Source organism: Coffea arabica, chromosome 2c (genome assembly GCF_036785885.1).
Source record: "Coffea arabica cultivar ET-39 chromosome 2c, Coffea Arabica ET-39 HiFi, whole genome shotgun sequence".
In the NCBI taxonomy this organism is placed as follows: domain Eukaryota; kingdom Viridiplantae; phylum Streptophyta; class Magnoliopsida; order Gentianales; family Rubiaceae; genus Coffea; species Coffea arabica.
In genome coordinates this window covers 161,663-185,402 of record NC_092312.1, presented here as the reverse complement: position 1 = coordinate 185,402, position 23,740 = coordinate 161,663, and the positions used below count along the sequence as shown (strand labels likewise).

General features: G+C 38.7%; 4 protein-coding genes and 1 long non-coding RNA gene across 5 annotated transcripts; 2 read left to right on the top strand and 3 right to left on the bottom strand.

Annotated features, from left to right (window-relative positions):
- Window positions 1-606: 606 nt before the first annotated feature.
- LOC113724758 (uncharacterized) lies at window positions 607-5,876 on the bottom strand. Its single transcript, XM_027247626.2, has 6 exons — window positions 5,363-5,876; window positions 4,676-4,817; window positions 4,046-4,161; window positions 2,371-2,559; window positions 1,650-1,792; window positions 607-1,000 (listed from the first exon to the last, which is right to left on the bottom strand). The coding sequence occupies exons 1-6, from the start codon at window positions 5,602-5,604 to the stop codon at window positions 819-821; spliced, it is 1,014 nt and encodes a 337-aa protein (XP_027103427.1). The 5' UTR covers window positions 5,605-5,876; the 3' UTR covers window positions 607-818.
- A 287-nt stretch (window positions 5,877-6,163) lies between these two features.
- On the bottom strand, window positions 6,164-7,403 carry LOC113724759 (uncharacterized). The gene is made up of 2 exons (XR_011828177.1): window positions 7,166-7,403; window positions 6,164-6,523 (listed from the first exon to the last, which is right to left on the bottom strand). It is a non-coding gene; the product is annotated as an uncharacterized lncRNA (long non-coding RNA).
- A 1,857-nt stretch (window positions 7,404-9,260) lies between these two features.
- On the top strand, window positions 9,261-13,760 carry LOC113724756 (uncharacterized). The gene is made up of 5 exons (XM_027247624.2): window positions 9,261-10,330; window positions 10,646-10,908; window positions 11,174-11,291; window positions 12,498-12,706; window positions 13,070-13,760. The coding sequence occupies exons 1-5, from the start codon at window positions 9,719-9,721 to the stop codon at window positions 13,491-13,493; spliced, it is 1,626 nt and encodes a 541-aa protein (XP_027103425.1). The 5' UTR covers window positions 9,261-9,718; the 3' UTR covers window positions 13,494-13,760.
- A 170-nt stretch (window positions 13,761-13,930) lies between these two features.
- Window positions 13,931-14,897, top strand: LOC113724757 (putative gamma-glutamylcyclotransferase At3g02910). Its single transcript, XM_027247625.2, has one exon. It carries the CDS (start codon window positions 14,098-14,100, stop codon window positions 14,764-14,766), a length of 669 nt encoding a protein of 222 aa, XP_027103426.1. The 5' UTR covers window positions 13,931-14,097; the 3' UTR covers window positions 14,767-14,897.
- A 1,394-nt stretch (window positions 14,898-16,291) lies between these two features.
- On the bottom strand, window positions 16,292-20,843 carry LOC113724755 (uncharacterized). Its single transcript, XM_027247623.2, has 5 exons — window positions 20,471-20,843; window positions 19,487-19,622; window positions 18,216-18,309; window positions 16,788-16,868; window positions 16,292-16,658 (listed from the first exon to the last, which is right to left on the bottom strand). The coding sequence occupies exons 1-5, from the start codon at window positions 20,505-20,507 to the stop codon at window positions 16,524-16,526; spliced, it is 483 nt and encodes a 160-aa protein (XP_027103424.1). The 5' UTR covers window positions 20,508-20,843; the 3' UTR covers window positions 16,292-16,523.
- Between the last annotated feature and the right edge of the window lie 2,897 nt (window positions 20,844-23,740).

Sequence of the window (23,740 nt, the reverse complement as noted above, 5' to 3'; positions counted from 1 at the left end):
AAAGAGGTGCAAGACCACTCCTTCGATCTAATCGGATTCGCAAACCTGCTAGCCGAATAGAATATGCATTGACACTTTCTTTTGCAGGGAGATTACTTACCAATCCCGCAATAGTTGAGCCGGGTAGCACCGCACCTTCTCTCACATGACTGAATAAATAAAATGGACGCTAATGCGTTACTAATTTAACTTTCCATGGGAATATTATTGCTATTCCAACGCTCAGTGTTGTGGCGGCAGCAGCAGCAACCATTTAAGATTTGAGCCGTGGCAATGTTATTGTCTGCCGAGGAGTTCATACAGGTTAAAGCACGTTTCTTTGGCCAGTGTTTTTTAAGTTCAAAGATTTGTGCTACGCCTTTCTTCCCCATTCCATTTATAAGCACATCAGACCGTCCTCTTTTACCACCACCAAAATTCCAAACTTTGAATGATAAGTTCATCCAGTTATTCGTTTCAAACATGATCTTCAACAGGAACACCACACTCCAGCCACAGATTCAACAGTAAGCCGACGGCCACTTTTTTCCAAATAACTATTCATCACAAAGAAATTCATGCAAAGAACTTGAAGAATTTAAAAAAAAAAAAAAAATGGACAAAGGATACAAGAATAATCAGAGAGAATCTCATGATCCTTCCCTTTTACTTTGTCTTACACCATCGACCGACACATACAGAGAGAGGCAATAGCGATCACGTTATAGTAGACTTCACATGTGATAACATTATGTCAAAATTCAAAATTGAAGGAAGAGTACCACGTAGAAGTTACATTATGCACAACCCTCGGGCATGCATCGTCGGCAACAGAACTTTCAGGCACTCAATGACATCGAAATAACTGAGGATAGCTTGTATTTGCGTGTTTTAGTAGAATTCTGGGGCTGAAATAACACCTCGGTGTTTGATCTAACAGTCACTTCCTTCCACTCTGATGCAGAAGTCCCTTCACCACGGTAGTCACGAGAAGAGTACAGAACTTGAAGTTTTGAGTGAGCTGCATAAGGTGTAGAGATTAGCATAAGGAAAGTGAAACTGCAGCACACAATAAACACTAGAGTTTGACATGTCAAAGTTCAGAAGTATTTAAAAACTAAACGGGCTGAGAATAATTCACTTAAACCTTGGATTAACTGACTCAAGCTTGTTGATTGCTTAGCTAATGGAGTTCCTTCCTATTCGGATATAGTTATTGGTATCAAGCTTCCCTATTTAAATATTGGGTTTTTAAGACAGCTCAAAAGTGATGCACACTATAGAAATTAACCCACAAAAAAAATGTTTTGGCTTTCTGTCATAGTTTTTATGTGCAGGCTCCCGCCACTGCCATACTCCCAGGATTCACAAAACCACCATTATCCCATCAAATAATGGACCAACTAACCAAACTCCAGTTGTCTTCCCCATTAAAAACTGCTGTCTTCTCCAATTCAGAGAGAACCCAGGTCTTAGCCCATTCACTTCTAGTATCAGTAGACAAAAAATGATTACATGGTTTGTAAGTGCAACATTCCACACCAAGCAAGTGTAACGACTTTTTTAAGCAGTTACTGATGCCGACTCCTGAGAAAAAGAAATTATTCTACTGCTTCTCCAGAATTAATGTTCTCAAAGAAGATGCAACTACACAAAGGACTAGTAATTACCTAAACCCAACATGCTTGTTTTCTGGATAATAAGACGACCAACTTTTGATCTTTTAACATTCCTTAAAGCCTGAATATCGTCTTGCTTCCCTTTAAAGTCCAGAAATTCTCCAAAGAGAAACTTGTTGCCCTTGAGCTCCAACCTGCATGATTATAAAATCAACTTCATTCTCTATATCGATGAGACAAGCATTAAACCAGAAAGATAACATAAAGAGCTCATTTAAACGAAGAACACCAAAAGAAGTCTATCTTAGCTTCCACTCCCATCCCTCTCCCTCAGCAAATGGAACTTCATGAAGACATTCAACATGCAAATCTAGATCTCTTTAATTCTAGGCATTCAAAACCTTCACGCTACCCCACTCATTGGCAAAAAAGACAGAAAAAAGACCCAAAAAAGAAAAACCCCCACCCATATTCCTTTATTCTTTGTGGGTGGTTATAGCAAACCACCTGGATTTTACAATGACATCATTCGAGAAACTAAGCAGTGACAATTGGAAATTAGACTCTCCATTATCTGAGAAAAACTATAGTACACTTAAAACTCATCACAGAGACTAATACAGGACGTAACTTTTCAGTTGCAGTTGAAAGCTGCCACTGAAATGAACTTGGGTGATTGAAAGCAGGATTTCATGACAAGATAACAATGTAGTCGGGAAAGAGATCTAAGAATGCATAAAAACAAGCAATTGAGGTAGAAATTAGAACAGACCTATCCCACATTGGAGCTGTGCCCAGGATAAAATCAAGTTTCTCATGTAATGACTCCTGCATATCCTTTTTTCCGCCACCAAATGCACCCTTTATCCAACCTGATAGCATGTTCTTAGGCTCTGGCTTTAATTGCGTCCACTGGTCATATGTGATGACCTCAGAAGGAAATAAATTTGGATGAACAGTACTGCAAAGAAGATAAATCAAAACATTATTGTTTTGATATGGCTAATAAAAGCAATTTATGCAAAGCAAAGCTTTGGATCTCAGTACACTCAAAACTACCACAAAATCATCATATATTGGATTAAATACATAAAATCCCCTTGCGGTTTTGCCAAAAATCAACTGGACACATTATGGTTTCAAAAAGTCCACATAACCCTCTTATACTTTAAACGGACGTGAAATTTCACCTGTAACCTGTATATAACCTGCAAGTGATGTATTATTATTATTATTATTTAATATTTTTTCTTTTCTTTTAATTTTATTTTTGGTGCTCAAATTCTTTTGACTTAACTATCATGGGTATTTTTACAAATTTTATAACTTTTGAGTTAACTATCATGGGTGTTTTTATAAATTTTAAAACTTTTAAGACACTTTTAAAATTTTCAAAACTTATTCATCCTCCATCTTCTTTGCTCCCCATCCTCTACCTGCCACCACCACCAACTGCCAACATCTCCCCATCCTCTACCTGACACTTAAAATTTTCAAAACTCATGCATCTTCCATCTCCTTTGCTCCCTATCCTCTATCTGCCACCACCACCACCAACCGCCACCTGTCACCACCACCCTCTCCTCCTCTCTCCCTCCCTCCCCACTTCCCCCTCCCTTCTCTTCCTCTCTCCCCTCCTTCCTCCTCTCCCCTCTTTCCCCCTCCCCTCTCCTTCCTCCCCTTCCCGCCCCACTCCCTCTATCCCACTCTTCTTCCAATGGTAAGCAAATTAATAGAGAAGCCAAACAAAAACAAGAAAGAAAATGAGAAGAAATACTAGTAGGAATGAGACATGGTGGCAATTACTACTCATTTAACCTATGAGCCACAACTATGCCCATGTAGTGGGACAGCAAAGTCCACATCCATATTCATTGCTCTGATCCAAGCATTTATCTAAGTCTATCCTGCTTACAACTCATCTATGATATGCTCCTCCACATTATTTGGTACTTTGGAGTGGGAACAACCAACATAGCACAAGATAAATAGTCACAGCATGGCAACTAAGATGAGCAAAAAAATAAAATCAAGCTGTTATTCCATATAAAAATCAGTTTGTAGGTTTCCTCTTTCTAATCACCTGTTCTCAAAGACAATTGAGATAAAAATATAATAACCGGTAGTTCAGTAGAGTGTTACAGAAGAAAAGGTTCTTGTTTCATAATTTACTAAAGTAACTGCATTTCCTGGTAGCTTCCAAACACTTGTTCTGACTTTACATAAGGGAACTTGCAGTGAAAACCAAAGTACACAATGAAGTTTTTAGGACAATAAAACCACATTCAATACAATATACTTTTGGCGTAAAACATGCCTACAGATTCTTCAATTATAAGGAGGAAAAGAATTACAAGCAGGTAAAACCAATAGTTTAAGATTTCAACGTTCTACAGACACGCTTACAGCTAAGCGAGTCACCTTGAATTCAAGAGCTGAATGCTTACCAGAAATTAGGGTTAGGACATATGACTTTATAAGACAGATAACCTTCTGGAAGAGCGAGGCCCCTTTGTTCAAGATATGATTCAAGAATGGAAATCAGTTGTTTGGTTTCTGCTACCTGTTAAAAGTAGACATGTAGAAGAGCAATGTAAGAGATAAAAGCTAGCAAGAATAAACAAATACGATGTTCTTCCATCCGATGACAGTAATGTTAATGGGTATAAGCCAGTAGAGAATGGTAAAAGAGAAAACTACAAGGGAAAGAAGGTAAACAAGAGAATTTGCTTTGTTATATTAGCATGCAGAACCTGAAATAAAGCACAACAAAACAAATAACTGCATATCACTCTCAGAGGTTTAGAGGTTTGTGGTGCAGAATTTGGTAATCAAGTAACAAAACTTAAATTTCAAAAATATACAGAATGGCAAAGATTGAATAAGAGCCAAAATTAAAGTCAAGAAATCACTTTGGTTTCATCATGAAGTCAGGAAGCATCAATGCTTTTAAGGTTAGAATGATGTCAAAGAAAGATTTGTAAAACAAAGTGGAAAGACTTGAGTGAGAGAAAATGTAGTAGCAGTAGCAGTAGGAGTAGTAGTAGTAGTAGCAGTAAAATCCTAGTGTGGTTTACAGGATCCGGAAGACGCTGGTCCTGGGAGATGTGGTGCTTGTTATGTCCAGTGCCGGGTATGGCAGTGCAAATCCAGGCACCATCTTTGCTGTCTATGGAGATCATTCCAGAGACATTCTTGACAGAAACGATCACTGCTTCCCTGCACCACCCACGGATAAATGTTAGACAGGCATTTGACCTTCTTGCATCCTTTTCACTATTTATCAGCACAATATTTTCACTTGGAATGAAGTTGTGCGTACGTGTAAATACATTCCCCAGTTTGACATACAATAACACTCCAGTAACTGATTATTCCTATTCAACTAGTACAAACAATACTCCTAGAAGAAATCGATGCAATACTAAAAATTTTTTTTTTTTTTAAAAGGAAAACAGGGGAAATCTTCCAATACGGGAGGAAGTGGCCGAAACTAGCGGTGTTGTCAGGAAGGCTTAACATTAACTTGACTAAGCAAATCGGCGATTATAAACGGAAACGTTCCTGGTGAATGTAATCGGCACCCCTTCTGCGTGCTAACCAAACAGAGACGCAGAAATTTCTTTGCTTTTGGCTTTCCAGTTGGTCTAACAGCTGTCAGACAAAATTACTGAGTGCGGAAAACATGGCGGCTGGTTGGGTTTGGGGTTTGGGGTCTGCGTATGACTAAAAATAATTTGGCAAAGGGGGGGAAAAAAAAGCACCTCTTGGTGACGAGAACCATGTCGATACTCTGGCGGGTGGCGGCATCGGGGTCTGGGATCTGGAGTCCCACATAAGCTTTTCCTCCGTACAGCTTCTCGAGGCGATGGGCAACAGTAAAAAGGGCAGTAGCGTCCGAGGAGAAGGCATCGGCGTCCAGAATATCGGCGGCGTCGCCATCGTCGTAGAAGAAACGCTTCAGCAATCGGAAGATTATCAGACCACAAATCAACTCCACCCACATTTCCTTTCTAGTTTTTTTTTTTTATTTACTACTTTAAATAAGTGGAATATGTGAAGTTCTTGCCTAATTAAACCGTTGTGTATTGTTCTACCAATTCCGTCTTTACGTATTACCCGCTACTACAACAGCCAGTAGCAGCTTCTTTTTTTTCTGTTTTATTTGATTGATTCTCGCCCCTACGGCAGGAAGGAAATCCTTTTGACTTGGTCCACCGCGCGTTGGCTCCCTTTCTTAAATCTTAATCAAGAAGATCCCCTACAAATTTTAACCTTCAAAAATCCTAATTTTGTTTTTGCTTTCATAAAGTCGGTATTTGAAGTTAGCAAGCCAGCCTTCTTTTCTAAGTTCATACAACAAAAAGAAACACAGCCACAGCCAAAAGGAGTCGAAGCTCCTTTGAAGCGGAGGAAGGTTGTTACCTGTTACAGCTAGAATGGTAGTGTATTATATATGCAAAAGTTAGTGCTGTCTAGTCAAAGATGGCAATCAACCAGCCACAACCATAGAATGGGTACTTCTTGGGCAGGGCATAGATACAGCAGTACAAGACAGCAGCCCCGGCCTTCAAAATGCAATATATAGATAGAGAGTTTATACAAAAGCAAGGGGGTTAATGTGCTTGACAGGTTTTCACAGAAATCCTACACCAATTTCCCCACAGTTGAGCAGAGGTACAATACAAATGTTCCGTTCCTTAAGGAAGAAAGCAAAAAAGTCTCCAATTTCACATGAAAAGGTTGTTTATGTACGTACATACCCATGATGAATAACATACTAACTAGTACATCTCCAGTTTTAGTTATCATCATACGAGATATGGAAACTGGTAACACATCCAGATGCTTGCGGGTCTTCTGCTCCGCAGCAATCGTAAAACTTGGCAGCATAAGGAGGATCATCAGCTCCCAACTCGTAGTACCTTAACAGGATAAAAGGCAGTGGTTACCAACCAACCAAAACACAAACTTGTAAAGCCACAGAAAACCAACATACAAGGTGCGGCACCCCACAATAAAATACACAAGTGGGGTGGGGGAGCATCTTTCTCAAGACCAACCAACTCCACAAACAAAACTATAAAATTCAGTAGAGAACCACAGTCCTCGGGAAATATATGAATCTCATTCGTCGTGCAATCTTAACACTATAGCCTATAGGAAGGAAAGATCTTGTTATGCAGAGTCGACACCCACAGCCTTTGCCAGTGAAATGACCACCAACCAGTTTAGTAACCTGACTGGCTACTCATAGCCTTTGCATAATAAATAAATGATACCGTTGATGTAATCACCGGCGGCAAGTCAGAATTGATGATAAATGTGCATCCTGTCAGAATTCTTAAGCCGCTGGACCATACATTGTACTTAATAACTAACTAAGAATTGATAGTAGTATACATAAATAAGAAACGACGTCCCAATTTCAATTCATACATCATACTTGCTACTACTAGTAGTTTTTGGAAATGCAAAATGAGAAAGTAAAAGTAAAAAAAAAAAAAAAAAAAAGCCGGTAAAAAAATGGAGGGAGGAATGAGAGAGAAGATAGAAACAGGACGTACCTTTTCTGATCGTCGTGACGACGACACACGAAGAAAGAAGGATGATATCGACATGAATTAGGGTTATTGGATTTTGGAGAGTAGCTGTGTCTGCACCGCTTGCAAGTCTTGCAATCCACCACTACCTCCTCCTCCTCCTTGGTTTGCTTTTCTTCTTCGCCTTCCATTGCTTTCTTATCCATTTCCCAGTCGATCGATCTGAGTCCTGCCTTTCGTTGATCGATTAATTAAAACTCTACGGCCTATCAATCTCCGAGGCGTGGGTCTGTTGTTGTTCTTTACCGTTGGTTGGGCCATAAAAGTAGAAGTCCATGATCCAATCATCCTAATGTTTCACTTAATAAATAAGACACACAAAAAAAAAAAGTAGAAAAGAAACAAATGATGGTTTGTTTACTTGATTTACTTGTGATCGGATAATTTCAAAAACCCCGCTTGAGATTTCTGACTATTTCATTGGTCTCCTTTTAAGTTTTAAAAATTATACTAACTTCTCTTGAGATTTATTATCTTGTAACATTTAGATCAAATTAATAATTCAAAAGTAATGTTAAGAGAGAAAAATAATATGATTTCACCATTGCCCCATCATCTACTAAATTGTTTAATTAATCTAATACATGTCCAAACATTAAAGAAAACACTAGAATTTGTTATTTATCATTAGGGATTAAATCACATATGACATCAAAAATTGTATATCATTCTATATATTTTATTTAATGTAGATCTAAATTGTTCTTCTCAATTACAAATTCATTGTCAAATATGATTAACAACAAATACTCAAAAAATTCTATAATCAAAATACTACAAATAGTGAATTTTAATATCATAAAAATCTCAGCAACTAACCTTAATACGTTTCAATGTTTTGAAACCTATCTCGGACCGTTTGATCAGACCGATTGAGCTGTCGATCGGGCTGCTAAGCGGGTCAGGTTATGCCTTAAATCCAAAGGGATTAAAAAATCACCCTCCTTTATGCAAACTAGTTAGCCCCCAATGGTTCAACCGCTCCGGCTAGTTCTTTGCCCTAAAAAATTTTAAATTTGCTCAACTAATCACATTTGATGACATTCCAGCAACAACCTTTACCAATTACCCATGCATAATTGTCTCCAATTAGTAAGGTATTAACAATTGTTACCTTATTTCTACTCCTCATTCTATTTCTCTCATTTAACTTGTGTTTAACATTTTATTGCATATAGTATATTAATTATGTTAATTCTTCAGTGCGTTTCAATTGTTTGTCATTGCCTTATATTTATTTTTATTCATATCTTATAAACTACGTATCATATAATTTAGGAAAATAAAAAATGTAAAAAATTAAAGATGTTGATAATAATGCTATTCTATATTTCTTTTACCTTTTACTTATAAAAGTTATTATTGAATTTCAAACAAGTAATACATAAAAGATTACAATAAGGATCGAAGTGATTGTTTTTAACATTATTGTTGAAGTTTCTAATATTTATGATATATTTATGACATTACAAGTTAATAACGGTTCGCCCAGTGGTTTGATCAATGACACTTAACCCAATCATTTTTTCGGACCAATGAACAGTCTGGGTTTCAAAACTCGATATGTTGACAGAAATATTTATGATGTTAAAGTTTGTTCTCTGTAATATTTTGGTTGCAAAATTTTTGATTATTTGTTGTTGATCACGTCTGACAATCGGTAATTGAAAAGAGTAATTTGAATCTTGTATTAAGTGAAAATATAATGTGATATACTATTTTTTGATATTACATGTGATTAGATCTTTAATGATAAAAAGCAAATTTTAGTGTTTTTTTAAGGTGTGATTTGGTATTAAATTAATTAAATAGTGAAGTAGATGAGGGGCAATGATGGAATCATAAAATCTTCTCTCTCCTAATATTATTTTTTAATTATCCATTGGATTTAAACATTACAAGATAATTACCTCAGGGGAAGTTAGAATAATGTTTAAAACCTGGAGGGAGGCCAATGAAATAGTCCAAAAACATCAGGGAGGTTTCTGAAATTATCCCATAAAACAAATAGTAAAATTTAGGAGGTTATAAGCGAAGGAAAGGAGGAGGAGGGGGCGGCGGGCGGACGGCTTAGGAGGAGGAAGAAGGGTAAGGACCCAGCTCGTGTCGTGTATATTGCTTTTGAAGATTAGAGTTAGATACACCAATATCATCCTATCTATAGTCTCTAGAGAGAGAGAGAGAGAGAGAGAGAGAGGATACACATAATTGGCCACCACCATCCTCCTCCGTCGTTGTTGTATACTTCGAGAGAGAGAGAGAGAAGGGGAAGCTAGGTAATTTTGGAGTGTTGGGGGGAGGAGGAGCTCCTTGGCTTGGCTCCGACGTGGTGGTCGTTCTCCCTCCCTCACTCCATCCTCTCTCTGTCTGTCTTTCTATAGTATAGCAGTCAAATATCGGAATCTCAGGATCAATCCTTCTCGAAACCTCCACCACTAGCCAGAAGCAAAGCAATCTATGTACTGGCAACTAAATAGTGGTAGTGAATAACTAACATTTTTTCTAGTGGAAAAAGATATGTCGTCGGTTTGTATCGTCCAACGCCAACACCCCTTATCTATCATGAATTTCATGGCTGGGTCTCCTCCTCCACCAATTCCCCACTTGTTCAGGATCAAATCCTCCACCAATCCCCCTCTCTTTCCTCACCCTCTTCATTCTACCATCTCCAGCTCTCCACTCACTCCTACTCCTACTTATTCTTTTCCCTTTCCCAGCTCTTCCTCCGCCTCTTCTCTATTTTTCCCTTTCCCCGGCACCCCTACCTCTCCTCCTATTATTACTCCTCTTCCTTCTTCTTCTATGTCTACCTCCTCTTCAACTTCTTATTACTCTGACAATAATGGCTTTGCCTACCACCACCCTACCCCCACCACCACCAGGCTCTCCTCCTCCTCCTCCTCCTCCGACGATGGAAGTTCCGATGATTTTAGTCATACAACCACCCATTCCCAAACTGATTCCGACTCTGAAGATGATGATGATGATGACGATGACGACGACTCCCACGTTCCAATTCCTCAATGCCACCGCCGCCGCAGCTGCCGCCACAATCTTCATGACCTCTCTCCTCCTTCTCCTTCTTCTTTGCCCGACAGATGGGACGTCTTGGGTCTCGGCCAGGCCATGGTAACTTTTCAACTCGTACTACTACCCCAATTCGCTTTCAATTACTGAACTACTGCTCTATTTATCTTCTGCCATCTCCAACAGCACTTGTTGCTCTGATTATCACACATTCCCTTCCCCTATGTCTTTCTTCGTTGATTAGTTGTCAGTTGATGACACCCTTTTCCAATTCTCCTACTTCGTGCACCCTCCGTCCACTATTTGCCACTTTCACTGGAGCAAAACAATTTCGTCACCTTCTCTTTTCCTTTCCTTTTCTTTTCTTGTTTTGTTCGCAAAAGGAGAAATTCGTGGCGTGATCCTTTTTCTTCTTAGGTTGATTTTTCTGGCATGGTTGATGATGAATTCCTCGAGAGACTTGGACTGGAAAAGGGTACAAGGAAAGTTGTAAATCATGAGGAAAGGGGTAGAGTTTTACAGGCTATGGATGGATGCAGCTACAAGGCTGCAGCTGGTGGCTCTCTTTCCAACACTCTGGTCGCCTTGGCCAGGCTTGGTGGTCTACCTGTGGGAGGTCCTTCCCTAAATGTAGCTATGGCAGGCAGTGTTGGAAGTGATCCGCTTGGTGGGTTTTACAGGTATGTCATCCTTTATTGTCCTCACCCTTTTCTGTTGAGTTTTCACCATACTTAAATATCCACAGGTTTTAATTATTGCTGAACTCTGTCAAATGAAAATTTCTACCAATCTTTCCAAGAACATTGGAAATCCCTGGGCTCTCTCTCTCTCTCTCTCTCTCTCTCTCATTTTTTCACTTAAAAAGGTGCCTTTGTGGTGTATGTATTTCTGCAACACCAACATTTTTGTACTGCTTATTGTTTCTAATCTGGTTGTGTTGGATAGGTCAAAATTGAAACGAGCAAATGTGAGTTTCCTGTCGGCACCTGTTAATGAGGGAACTACTGGAACAGTTGTTGTTCTCACAACACCAGATGCCCAGCGTACAATGCTTGCTTATCAGGTACTTAATGGGTGCTTAACCTTTTCAGGGAAGAAGTTTTTTGCATCAAGTTCAACCAGTGGTGGAGCTCCTTTTGTTTTGCTCACCATGAGTTCGTGTTTCACAAAAATTGATGCTTTTTGGAGTGGCCTAGTTCTTTTGCTTAAGATTTTGCATAAGCTGATTATAGAAAATAATCAGAATCAGCAAAAATCTTTGGTAGATTATGGATTTTAGCTTATTTGGCTATTAAAAAATCTATAATCTAAGTGCAAAACCAAACCAAAACGTCAAAAAACTGATTATTGAAAATCTGAATCTATAATTAGCTAAAATAATCAATTGATAACAAGGCCAGTATTCTAGTGTTGGGTACTCGCATATCTGGTGATACTGAAGTTTTGGTTGTGTTGGTGGCCTTGTTATAAGATAGAATGTAGGCTTTGGTGCTCGATTAAAGTTAGCATGGTTGTATTTGAGGAATTGTGGTGGCAGCTTCCTGCGATCCTAACAGTGCTACGGTCATGGCAGCTATGACTGATCAAAGAAAGTTTAATGCTTAGAAACTTCATTTACGTACTCTTTGACGTTTGTATTTTAGGTTTAACCAATTTCAAATTACATTAAATTGTTTTAGATGCTATTGTAGTCCCTACTTGAGAGTAGATAATGAGGTGACGGATTTGCTTTAAGGAAAAGCACTTGATAAACTTGATGATTAGCTTTATGTAGTTATGATGATAATGACGAAAGGATGTAGCTTATCGATATCAGCTGGAGTTGGCGGCGCTGAAATGGTTTTATGGATATATATAGTAAAAACAGCATTCTTTCCCTTTTTTTTTAAAAAAAAAATATAGTTTGACATTTTGAATAACTAATTTCCACTGTGATGTTGTTGTGCATAATCTCACTGTCTACATGATGACTGGAGGCATTATCTCTCTGTCAACCACAACTTAGGCCCTATTCATTTGCAGATAGGTTCTGCAGCAAATTTTTGTTTTCTGGCTGTGAGTATAAAGCAGCATGCATCTTTTGATTAAATGGAGTGACCCTATTGTTTTGGGTGGAATGATATTTGCACTGCCTTTATTCTCTCAAAAACCATTCTGCAGTTTTCAATGAATGTATATTGTATTTCGTGTTACGCACATTGTCAGGGTACTGCCCCTTTTTATTTTGCACATGTTCTTTTACTTAGACTCTCTTTGTTTGTGGTGACAGGGTACATCTTCCACCATTAGTTACGATTCCTCCTTGGCTAGCTCAATTTGCAAAACAGATGTGCTCATTGTTGAAGGATATCTATTTGAATTTCCTGATACAATCAAAACCATATCAAAAGCATGTGAGGTTGCCCGCAGCTTTGGTGCTTTAGTCGCTGTCACAGCATCAGATATTTCTTGCATTGAGAGACACTATGATGATTTTTGGTAAATATGGCATATGTTCTTCCCAGCCTCCGCCTCGTTTCTTATATGTCTTAGCACTGGAGTTTAGCGTATAACAACTCTTTCAGAAGATTTGCTTTAGATTTTTGTACGGCTTCCCCTTCATACTCGAAGATCTATTTAATTAACTGTAGAGAAGCATTGAGCAGTACTAATTTACATAGGCCTCCTCAAGTATCTGCTACTTTGTCAGCTTGTTGTTCTTAAACTATTAGAGCTTGGAACCTGGTGCATTTAGGCGATGCTATGCAGCATATTCTGATCTTTCAAACCCAATTCCTAACGAGTAATTTGTGGTTTGCTAATGAGGTGCTGTTTCTTTTTTTTTTTTTGGGGGCGGCCCAGGGACATCATGGCTAACTATGCTGACATCGTTTTCGCGAATAGCGATGAAGCCAGAGCTTTCTGTCACTTTTCGTCGAAGGAAAGCCCCGTTTCGGCTACAAGGTACCTAAGCCACTTTGTGCCTCTAGTATCGGTGACGGATGGACCAAGAGGATCTTATATCGGGGTGAAAGGGGAAGCAGTGTATATTCCTGCTCCTCCTTGCACGCCGCCGGTGGATACTTGTGGTGCGGGGGATGCTTATGCTTCAGGTATATTGTATGGTATACTGCGGGGAGTTTCGGATTTGAAAGGTATGGGTGGCTTTGCCGCTAAGGTGGCATCTGTGGTTGTTGGGCAACAAGGAACTCGGCTTAGGGTGCAAGATGCTGTGAAACTGGCCAGGTCTTTTGCATTGTGTCGGGAGAGCTCCTCCGCCATTTGATTTAGGTCGGTCGTCTGATGATCTCAAGTTTGTGATATTATTAATTAGTAGGGCGGGCACATATTCATTGTAAGAATAGATTTGATGATTAGACAAAATGGGGGAACAGCAGCACCACCACCATGTGGTTTTCTCAGCTTCTAGCTGCCTATTGTAGTAGATCCATTCAAATTCGTTGCTGTAACTTGTAATCAGAATCACTAGTTTATTAGCTGAAGTTGATGCCGAATACTTGCGTGAGAGAAAATGAAGCTTGATTTTCAAGAAGCCGTCCGTCTTAAAAGTTGCAATTGCGTAAAGAAGAAGAAGAAGAAGAACCCAATCCACGCTCGACGTCAGAGAGCAGGCGCTGACAAAAAAATAGACTCTTTTTTTTTTTTTTTTCAACGGTAATCACTATATATATAGTAGTAAAAAAAAAAAAAACACCCATCCTTCATCATCCGTCCTCCTGGGAAAAATCAGAGAGCAGTGGAAGGGAGGAGGGGGGCAGTCTGTCTATCATCATCGCTGAATATAAACCAAAAATATTTCTCTCAATTCTCCCGACCGACTTCCCAGATCCAACCAAAGGGGAATTAGGGATTTTATTTGGAGGGTCGGAATGGGAGCAGCAGACAGGCTGGGAGAAATGGGCATGGGCAACCATTACTCCCTCCATAATGATAATACTTCTACTTGCAGCGGCGGCGGCAGCAGCACCCTAATTTTCACCTACGGAACTCTCAAGCACGGTTTCTCCAATCACACCCTCTTACAAGACATGATGGCCTCCGGAGATGCCGCCTTCCTGGGCCTCTGCCGGACCGCCAACCAACTCCCTCTCGTCTGCGGGCCCTACAGAGTTCCCTTCCTGCTCAATTTTCACGGCCGCGGCCACCCTGTCTCCGGCGAGCTCTACTCCGTCTCCCCAAGGGCATTGGCCCGCATGGACGACTTGGAGGGCGTCACTCGCGGTCACTACGAGAGGCTGCCCGTCAGGGTCGTCCTCATCCAGGAGGAGGAGGAGGAGGATCATGACCCCCTTCCCATAGAGGCCGAGGCCTACTACGCACACTCAACCTATGCGGAGGCGCTCTGGAAGAGGAACGGGGAGAAGGGATACCACTGCTACTCCGAGAAAGAGGCCAAAGGATACGTCAAGCGCAAAGACAGGGCCCAGCATCTCTCTTTCTTGGACCAAATTCAACTTTTTCTGTCTTCTCCTTCCCCTCCTCCTCCTGATTTACATCCAATTGCTGCTGCTGATGTTGCTACTACTGCCTCCAAATAACTCTAGTAGAGTCTCCGTCCCCACCACCAGGTAGGCTTATCTTATGGACGGTGAGGGACGGGGTATGGTATAGAGGGGATGATGTTTCTTCATCCGGATTTGTAATTCCACCAACCTTTTGCGTGCGTGCAGCTCTGTTTTGTTTGTCGCCCGTTCTGGGGCTGCGCTTTTTTTTTTTTTTTTTTTTTTTTCGCTTTTCCTCTTTATAGCTAGTTTGTTTTTTTTTTTTTTTTTTCGGTCGGACCGATAGAATTTCTATAACTTAATCTAATTTAAGGAGAGGAAAGGGAAATGGAGATTCGATGGAAGTAGAGACTCCTCTTTATAGCTAGTTTGGGAATTGAGATTCCAATGGAATCGAAATGAAAGGTACATTTTCTTACTTTTGGACTTTCAAGTGAAACGGAAAAGAAAAGAAACAAATGGATTTTGAGGATGCCTGGTGTTGCTACAGTGCAAATTTTTTTCGACCAAAAACGCTGATGGAAGCTTACAAAACTTTTTAAAATTGTCCATTTTATCCTAACAAAACTATTGAATGAATTTTTATTGACATATATGTTCAAAATCATTCTATTTTCTTCTAAAACTTCTAAACAATATTAAAATCTCTTCTTTTTTTTCATAACTTAACATTTTTCATCTTTTCTTTTCTAACTTAAACGTCCAAACTAGCTATTAAGTGAATTTTAAGAATCGTAGAATTTTAAAGCATTGGGTCCATCAAGACAATAATGGCTTGCAGGTTAAAAGTTTAGGTTGTGTTTGGATTGCATTTTTCGTCATTTTTCATGGAAAAATTACTGTAGCGATTTGATATATTTGAGGAAAAAAGGTGATAGGGAAATGTGATCACGGAAAACGACAATATTTTTCGACGGAAACAAGCAATCCAAACAAGTATTTATTGTTTTCCTTTTTTTTGTTCATGATATCTAATTCTAGATTTCCAACACATTTGCGTTGTTGGACGATTTGTAACAATCTTATATGCAATTATGGTTTCGAGAAGCATATGGTGTGATTTATAACAGTGATTGGAGTTGATTTCATCCAGATATTTTTCTTATTAAAAAAAAATCTAATTTAAGATTTCCAAGGGGAGTCAGCGCCTAAATGCCCTAATTAGAAAATAACAAAGAAACCAATAGTACAAAACACTCTAGCTCTCACTGTTGTTTCCCTTCTTTCAGTTCGAAGTGACGAAGATAGAGGGGGAACTTAAAGGAGGGTTTTGGGTTGTCAACGGGGAAAGCACTAAATCGCATCGTTCATACTATAAAAAATCATAACGGGAAGAAGGGTTACAACGGGTACTCAAGGTGATTCTAGCATCTGGGCATCCGTGTGACTGTTAATCCAGTCTTGAACGTCAGTTAGGAAGATTGTTCAAACAATTAAGACTTCCAGGCATAAGCTAGCGGTCTGAAATTATTTTCCATGATGATATTCATACTGAAACACAATGTACGGGTCCCCAAAGTTTGAGAGACGTTTGAGCAATTAAGAAGTTACCAGCAGCCAATACCAACTAATAACTCTACTGCGTACCAGCCATTTCCTTGTTATGGAACGGATGAAAGAAATCTCAAACAGAGAAAGGATCTTGGGTGAAAAACAAAGTGAGCAATGAAAATAGGCTCCTCAAGCGCACAGAGTAATACTTCTAGAAATCAGTAAATAGGAAGAGTCCAATAGTTTCAGAAACAAGTTGAACTGGATACGGAAACCACTTCATCACACAACAAAGGCAGCCCTTACATTGTCGCTTCTTCAGGATCAGCCTCAATTGGCACCGGAGGCATGCTATTGCCACCTCTCAGCCGAGAAGAGACATTGTCAATAGCAGAATTAAGTTGACTTATCTTTTCATTTAATGTCTGCCTCGTTTTCTGCATCTCAAGAAAAAGAATACACCGATGGAAGGGGAGGATCAGAGGATAGAATTAGGGTTGCATAGTGAGAATTCAATCCTCAATCTATTGCAAGGCAATAAGCAGGAGGGTGCTACTAGTAAGTACCTCTAAACCTTCGTCATAGTAAATTGGTCGCTTTGCCCTACGGAAACCGTACTCGTCTTCATTCAAAAGCGATCTTCTTATCTGATCATATGGATAAAGGGGGACAAAATGACTAAAAGCAGAAGCGAAAAGCAGTGTGGCACGGCCAAACTCGCAGACACAAACAGATAGAAGGAGAACCACCCCACAAGGTGATTGGTTGACCACTCCATAGAAATGCCGCTAGAACTTTGAACAAGGTTACATACAAGGTTCAAGCACCTTCTAACTTTCAAATAGACAGAGCTAGCTAAGCAGCAAAGTTCTTTGTTCTAGATGTTCAAGCATGAGCTCCAAGAGCTGGTAATGATGAAGCTAGGAGAAATCGTAACCTGCCTACCATTAATAACATCTCAATGCAAGATAGTTAAATGCATCTACATGATAGGCAAAGACAGTAGAGAAACTAAACAAATAGGAAATGGAGGATTGTTTTGTTTTTTGGATATTATACCAACACAAAAGAAATTTTGAAGTTGCAATGACCATTAATACCAAGTAGAAAAGTACTAAAATTTCAATCACTAACAAAGCATTCATTGGATATTTTGAACTTCTCTAGCATTTCCTTTTCCTGCTTTACCTTGACATGTATGTCTTAGCATGAAGAGGTTTGAAAAACAATGCCAGACATCACTTATAATCCCAAGTTAATCCCTAGGATGCTTTAGACCTGCTTTGTATCTAGAAATTTGTGAAACATTACTTAAAAAAATACATTTTTTCCCTCCTTATCAAGTTCCATTTGATCATGAAAAGCTAACAGTTGAAGATGCAAAATGCGACCTAAGGAATATAATCACTATTAGTAGTTGTAAAATTCTTTTGCAATGAATCAAGAGATTTGGGTATATTAATGGTAAATCAACAAGCCAAAGCATAACCATTCCTGTATCACTAAATATGCTCATGTCAATTTTCTCATCAGCTTTTCGTTTTTCCCTTCCATGGATTGTTCTTCTCTTATCTTTAATCTGATCAAGCAGCTTCTTCAATCTTGCAGCCAAAATTCCACACAGTTTATAGATTTGGAAAAGCAAATGAATGATTACTAGCATCTCCTATCAACTCTGAAGCTAGAAAGTTACCGGCTACATACTATTTCAGTTCTATATCTACCAAGGATTGTCCTCCTATCCACAAACCACCAACCTCTTACCAATAGGCAAGGCAAGGACGGGCAGATAATCTCAATTAATAAAAATTGTCCCAACTAGTATCAGAATTGTAATATGTAGCAGAGTATTTAATTCAAGGACAATACAATCTTCCAATTGTTGACCAAAGAGTTACCAAGCAAACTTAATTATCAAAAGTATAAGACCTCAATAACTTTTGTGGACGATACAGAAATGAGTTGTCTTAAAGGAAAAAGAAAATTTATCTCACCTGGGGAGCAAAAACATATGCAAGTGTCCCAAAAATTGCACCTCCTAAAAGGAAACCAGCCACAAAATCACCACCACCTCCACCCCTATGATCACTGCACTTTGCAATCAAAAGGAGATTATGGCCACGGGTAAAGAGTGATGTTGGGAAAAGCAAAACCCAGCAGACAACTACAGGAAATGCAATGTGGATATAAAGACAGTAGTTAAAATAAAGCTCTGTTTGGAAGAATTTAGTCATCCAAGGACTAATTAACTAAATGCATCTTGGCAAGAGACAAAGATAGATGTTTCATAGCTTCTCAGTTTTCCACATTATCCCACTATCTGTACTAGAGACAGAATCCCATTTTAAACTTAAAGTTGTGCTGAGCTGAATGTTTGACATGTGAGAATGTGTAGAACTAATATTACGAGGCCAAGAGGAAGAGCTATAAAATTTTGGAAAATGATAAATGAGAATGCATCGAAAGTGGAAATGCACACACAGCTGGTGCATAACAACATTTCCGTTCACAGGACACATATAAAAGTAAGACAAACCGGAGAACATTGCAAAAGTGCTTAAAAGCCTCTAAGAAAAAATTAGAGAGCTTGTATCTGGTAGAATACACAATGTTAAGCTCAACAGCAAAGAAATTGAAGAGCTTCTCATCTGAAAAATCTGTTATAGAACCACTGAATGACAGATATAACAAAGTCTCTGAGCTGTAGCAGAACATGCTTAAAGTTGCACCAGATTATTCATACAAGAGCTTAAAGACCACTGTGCTAGACTAATGCCAATATTCATACCTAGACAATACAAGAATACAGGTGGTATGCATTTATGACTCAGCACACATGTAATGAGAAGGTCACTCATTCATGCACTTGTTTGCTAAGGCTGTCGAACTAGCATGGTGAATTCAAAAGCATTGTCAAGACAAACTTCTGGTAACGCAAATAAGAGAAGCCCAAACCATCCTTACATATACAAAACAATGACAAACTTAACTTTCAAACATTGGGTGGAGAATTGAAGACTGTCCTACCGGTCTCACACTGAAAGACTGCCAAATTCAGTGTTATGTTTACCAAATAATACAAGAACAAGTTTTGGATTTTATAGTATTTATCTAGTTCCAAAGGACATTTTGGTGCATCAACTAAAAAGCAAAATATCAGAGAGAGAGAGAGAGAGAGAGAGGGAGAGTTGTCCTGGTAGCCAGTAAAAGATGCGGTAGTAGATAATGGAACCATATTTAGTTGTGGAGACAAGAATGAGCATACTTGTAGGTTGCATGAACAGTCCAATTGCGAGGAAGTCTCCGACGGCTTAAGTTCTTTTGGACTGTCAGAGTTGGTGTCTTGACCAAGGAAGAGGAGTTTGGGGACCAAAGTTGGTAGCCCTTGAGATGGTTTCCACCTGCAGCAGAATCAAGACTGTAAATGAGACAAGTTTTTGTAGTATGAAACAAGATCAAACCAGCTCTATTTTGAGTCCTGAGTTTTTTTCCCCTAATATCTGATGCTATTGCAAAGTTGCAATCTTGCATGGTATGGGGTTTTGGTTCCGCTTATTGCATAATGTGAATGGCTAATCTGTCAAATGGAGGTAAGGATTGATGCATATTTTTCTTCAAACAAAAAGCGAACAAAAAAGGGACAAGTCGGCTACATGCTTAGAGACTTCAAAGGGGCGGATCAGAAGTTCCAAATTGTTTGCAAATTTGTAAAACACTTGTTTTAAAACCTTTTGTCTATATTTCTCTTCAATTCCCAAACTAAAGAAATTAGTTTCTTTTCTTTCCTTTCCAAAACTCCCAAACAATATGGAAAGAAAATGATGCCTTTTGCTTTTCTAGCCTAAACTCCCAAACTATGCCTTGGGGGAAAAAAAGAAAACAAACAAAATAAGAGCTTCTGGCAGAAAACTAGAAATATGACGACGAAATCAAAACATTGTGGAAACCCTAGAAATTGTATGGCTGCGGAAACAGGAAAATATAATCAACTGCCATGCGGAGGAGTGTGTGTCTCAATAGTAATGATGCTATTATCAACTGCAAAATTCGCGCTCGGCAAAGTTTTATTAAGGCAGTATCAAATCCACGAAATCAGCACCGGCTCGTAAGAAGAAATGGAAACAGATAAAAATGCACGAATAGTAATAATCATAATAATAAAATTGAATTTGGGGGTACTTTAGCAGTTTACCTGAAAGAAAAGCGGGAGCGTAATAAAATTGAATTTGGGGGTACTTTAGCAGTTTACCTGAAAGAAAAGAGGGAGCGATGCCGCCGGTGGCCATGCCGCCGATGAGCGTTATCGCTGAGGACTTGTGCGTGTTTGTATGGTACCTAGTAGGAATAAATATAGATATGAAATAGGAGGAGAACTGAAACCCAACCCAGCAGCTCAAACTCAACAGGACGAGGAAAGCTTAGCGCAACTATCTATGGGATTTACGTGGTACCCTCCGTCTCCAAATTACCGGATGCCCCTCCCCCTATCGGCCATCGTTGATTTCTTTTTTCTTATTTTTTTGAACTAATTAATTATCGACGAAGGAAAATTGCACAGCTATGCATCGCCTTTGCACATAATCCTATCCATTTAAAATGATGCATTTTTTCACTCTTGATATGAAATTTAAAGGAAACATTCCTCAAATAAACAGAAGTCATGGCTCTAAATTTGTACGGGCATTTTCGTCACTTCATATTCAAAAAAACCAAAATAGTTTAGTAGACTAATCGAGGCTTCAAAAAATTTGGTAACTACAGGTGCACATTTTTTTTTTTTTTTGGAAAAAATGGTCATTTTAGTCCGTCAACTTTTTTTTCTTAAACCAATTTCATCATTCATTCATTTTTTTTTTTTTGAAACATTAGAAATTTTATATCATCACAAAACTATACAATTTTGGAGCAAGGGCTCCTATCTTTACAAAAGTGCTTTTAGCACTATGAAGTGGCGTAGTTCCACTCCATGTCACAAAAATTCAAAAGAGCAATTTTGCTCAAATTGTAGCAAAGGCTATCAGTATCTTCATTCAAACTCACAAAAGAGTACGTTCGAAACCATAAGGTCATTTTCTGGATATCCTTCATAATAGCAGCTATTTCTATATTACTCCCTTTCCCGGTTTGAATTTGGGTCATCATCTTCTTGTTTTCAAACCGTATATTGATTTTCTCCCATCCTTGCCCTGTTGCCTTGATCATGCATAATCTCACTGCCTCTGCCATGTCTTGATCTTTGTTCCTTGAATGTCTCTCTCTTTTAATCTCACTCCTTGGGTCATCATTCATTCTTTATTTGGGTGTTTTTAGTTCCTAAATTTAAATTTATTAGAAATTTTCCGGCACAAAAGTAACCACCGTATTAAAGCCTAGGTATTATAAGAATTACAAGTCAATGGTCTAAACACAAAACACGGAAAAGCTAGAGGACCAAAATTGCAATTTTTAATAATTATATCATCTTCTCCAACTAAGCCTACCGTGCTGCTGCATTTCTATCTCTCGTTCCGCGCCGATTGACTCTCTCAACTCCAGCCATCACCACCGCCCCATTTTGCCCACCACCTCCTCATCCAATGGCACCTTCCGACCATCTTCATGGGCAAGTGGAGAGGATTCTTGTCAACATTGTCATCAGCCGCAAATTCACTGCCATGGGCAACATGCTCAGGCTAACAATCAAACAATTGAGCAACCCATCAACATGCTATGGAATGTGATGACTACATAATTGCTTTTAATCTTCTCCGGTATCGATGATTTTTATTCCAAAGCTAAATTTTGACTGCCAAGCGATTTCACTTGGTGGAATTTATCATCAAGAAGATCGATCGGTTAGGTTCTGATGGTGAAGGTGTTGATCTTTTTACAGATGAAAGTTTGAACATGTTCGAACTCCTTTTCTTCTGCATTGATGGACAAATATCTGGAAAAGGAAAAAAAAAAAAAAGGATATACCATGTGGAAAGTTTCTAAGACCAACTGGAGTATAAATTTTAAAGATTGGCTATGTGTTTGTAAGTTGGAGTTTCATGCATTTGAACATGATGGTTGTTGGAGTTTGCTATATAGTCTTATCCTGCAAGTTCTCAAGATAGCAGCTGGAGATCCGCCATTAGAGAAGGAGAGGGCTAATTTCTGCGTTTCTTCCAAATTCCACGGCAAGCTCATATAACAATCTCCTTATTGTGTGCAACCACATATCCTATGAACTAGAGCAACTTGTAACCCTTGATCTACATCCAATACCTACACATGCATGTATAAGAAGTCAAATCATCTCTAGGATGAATATTAATTGTAAAAGTAAGTAAGGTCCCGTGAATGTTTAATTAGCAATGAATTAAACTCTGATGAAAGAAAAGTTTCAAGAATTTGCTTGTATATTCTACTACTACTAATGATGAGTATAGCACAATACATTGGGGAAGGATAGTGAGCATGGCTCAACATCTCAGGTGGCAGTCGCGGTTGTTCTACATCGATCATGACATATCAATTAAATATTAAGTGATACGCAAGTTAAAGCATTTAAAAGTTTTAAAAATTCTAGAAAAATTACTAAAATTAAAAAATACTATTACCAATACAACTATCAAATTAAATTTGATAAAAACCTACATTAACATAGATACTATGTAAGTATTTAAAAAAAATGATGCTACTCCAATTATTTGATTTTATAGTATTAAAATGCAAATGATTTTTGTAAATATAGGGGAAATTTGCTATTGATTCATAATTATAGGGAGCACTTTATAATTAAGCCTAAAACTATCCCCACATAAACATATCCTCATCTTCCTTTCCAATTTCCTTCCGAAAAAACAGTTCTCATCTTCTCCGGTCCATTCGCATCTCTTCCTGCACATCCATTGGCAATAGATTTCACTAACTCTATTTTTTCAGTCCATCTAGTATCCTCCTTGTCAAAACCCACTCTCTCTTTAATACTCTTCTAATCCATACTGTTTCTATACCCTAGATTCATCTTACTTCCAAATTTGCTCCAATTCTTCTTGTTCATACTCCCAATCTGAAGATTAGGATCAATCCCAACAAAATTACGAGTCTTACAACCATAACCCTCAAGAAACCTCAACTAATTATGATGGGGTTGCTCTAGCAGAAGTGATGGAATGAGGATGGCGACTGGTAGGAGAAAGAAGAAAATCATGTGGGTGATTTCGTTGTCTGACTGATACAGAAGGCAAAAAGAGACCAAAAGCTCCCTACCAGAAGAGATGAAGAATGGAGAACATCTCTTGGAGATAGGGAGTAAATATTATTGATAATCAGATTTAGACAAGGGATTTGGGGGACTGAATTCGTTACAAACTGTTCGATGATATTTCCCTTTGGCTTTACTGATATCTTATACTAGCAGGAAGGCGGTGGAGGAAAAATCAGTTACAACCAATTCCCCTGCCGTTACTTTCCATTTCGGGTGCCTTGCATGTGACCAGCACGTAAATTGTCCATGCATGGCCTTACTATTTTTGTGAGTTAGTTACATGCG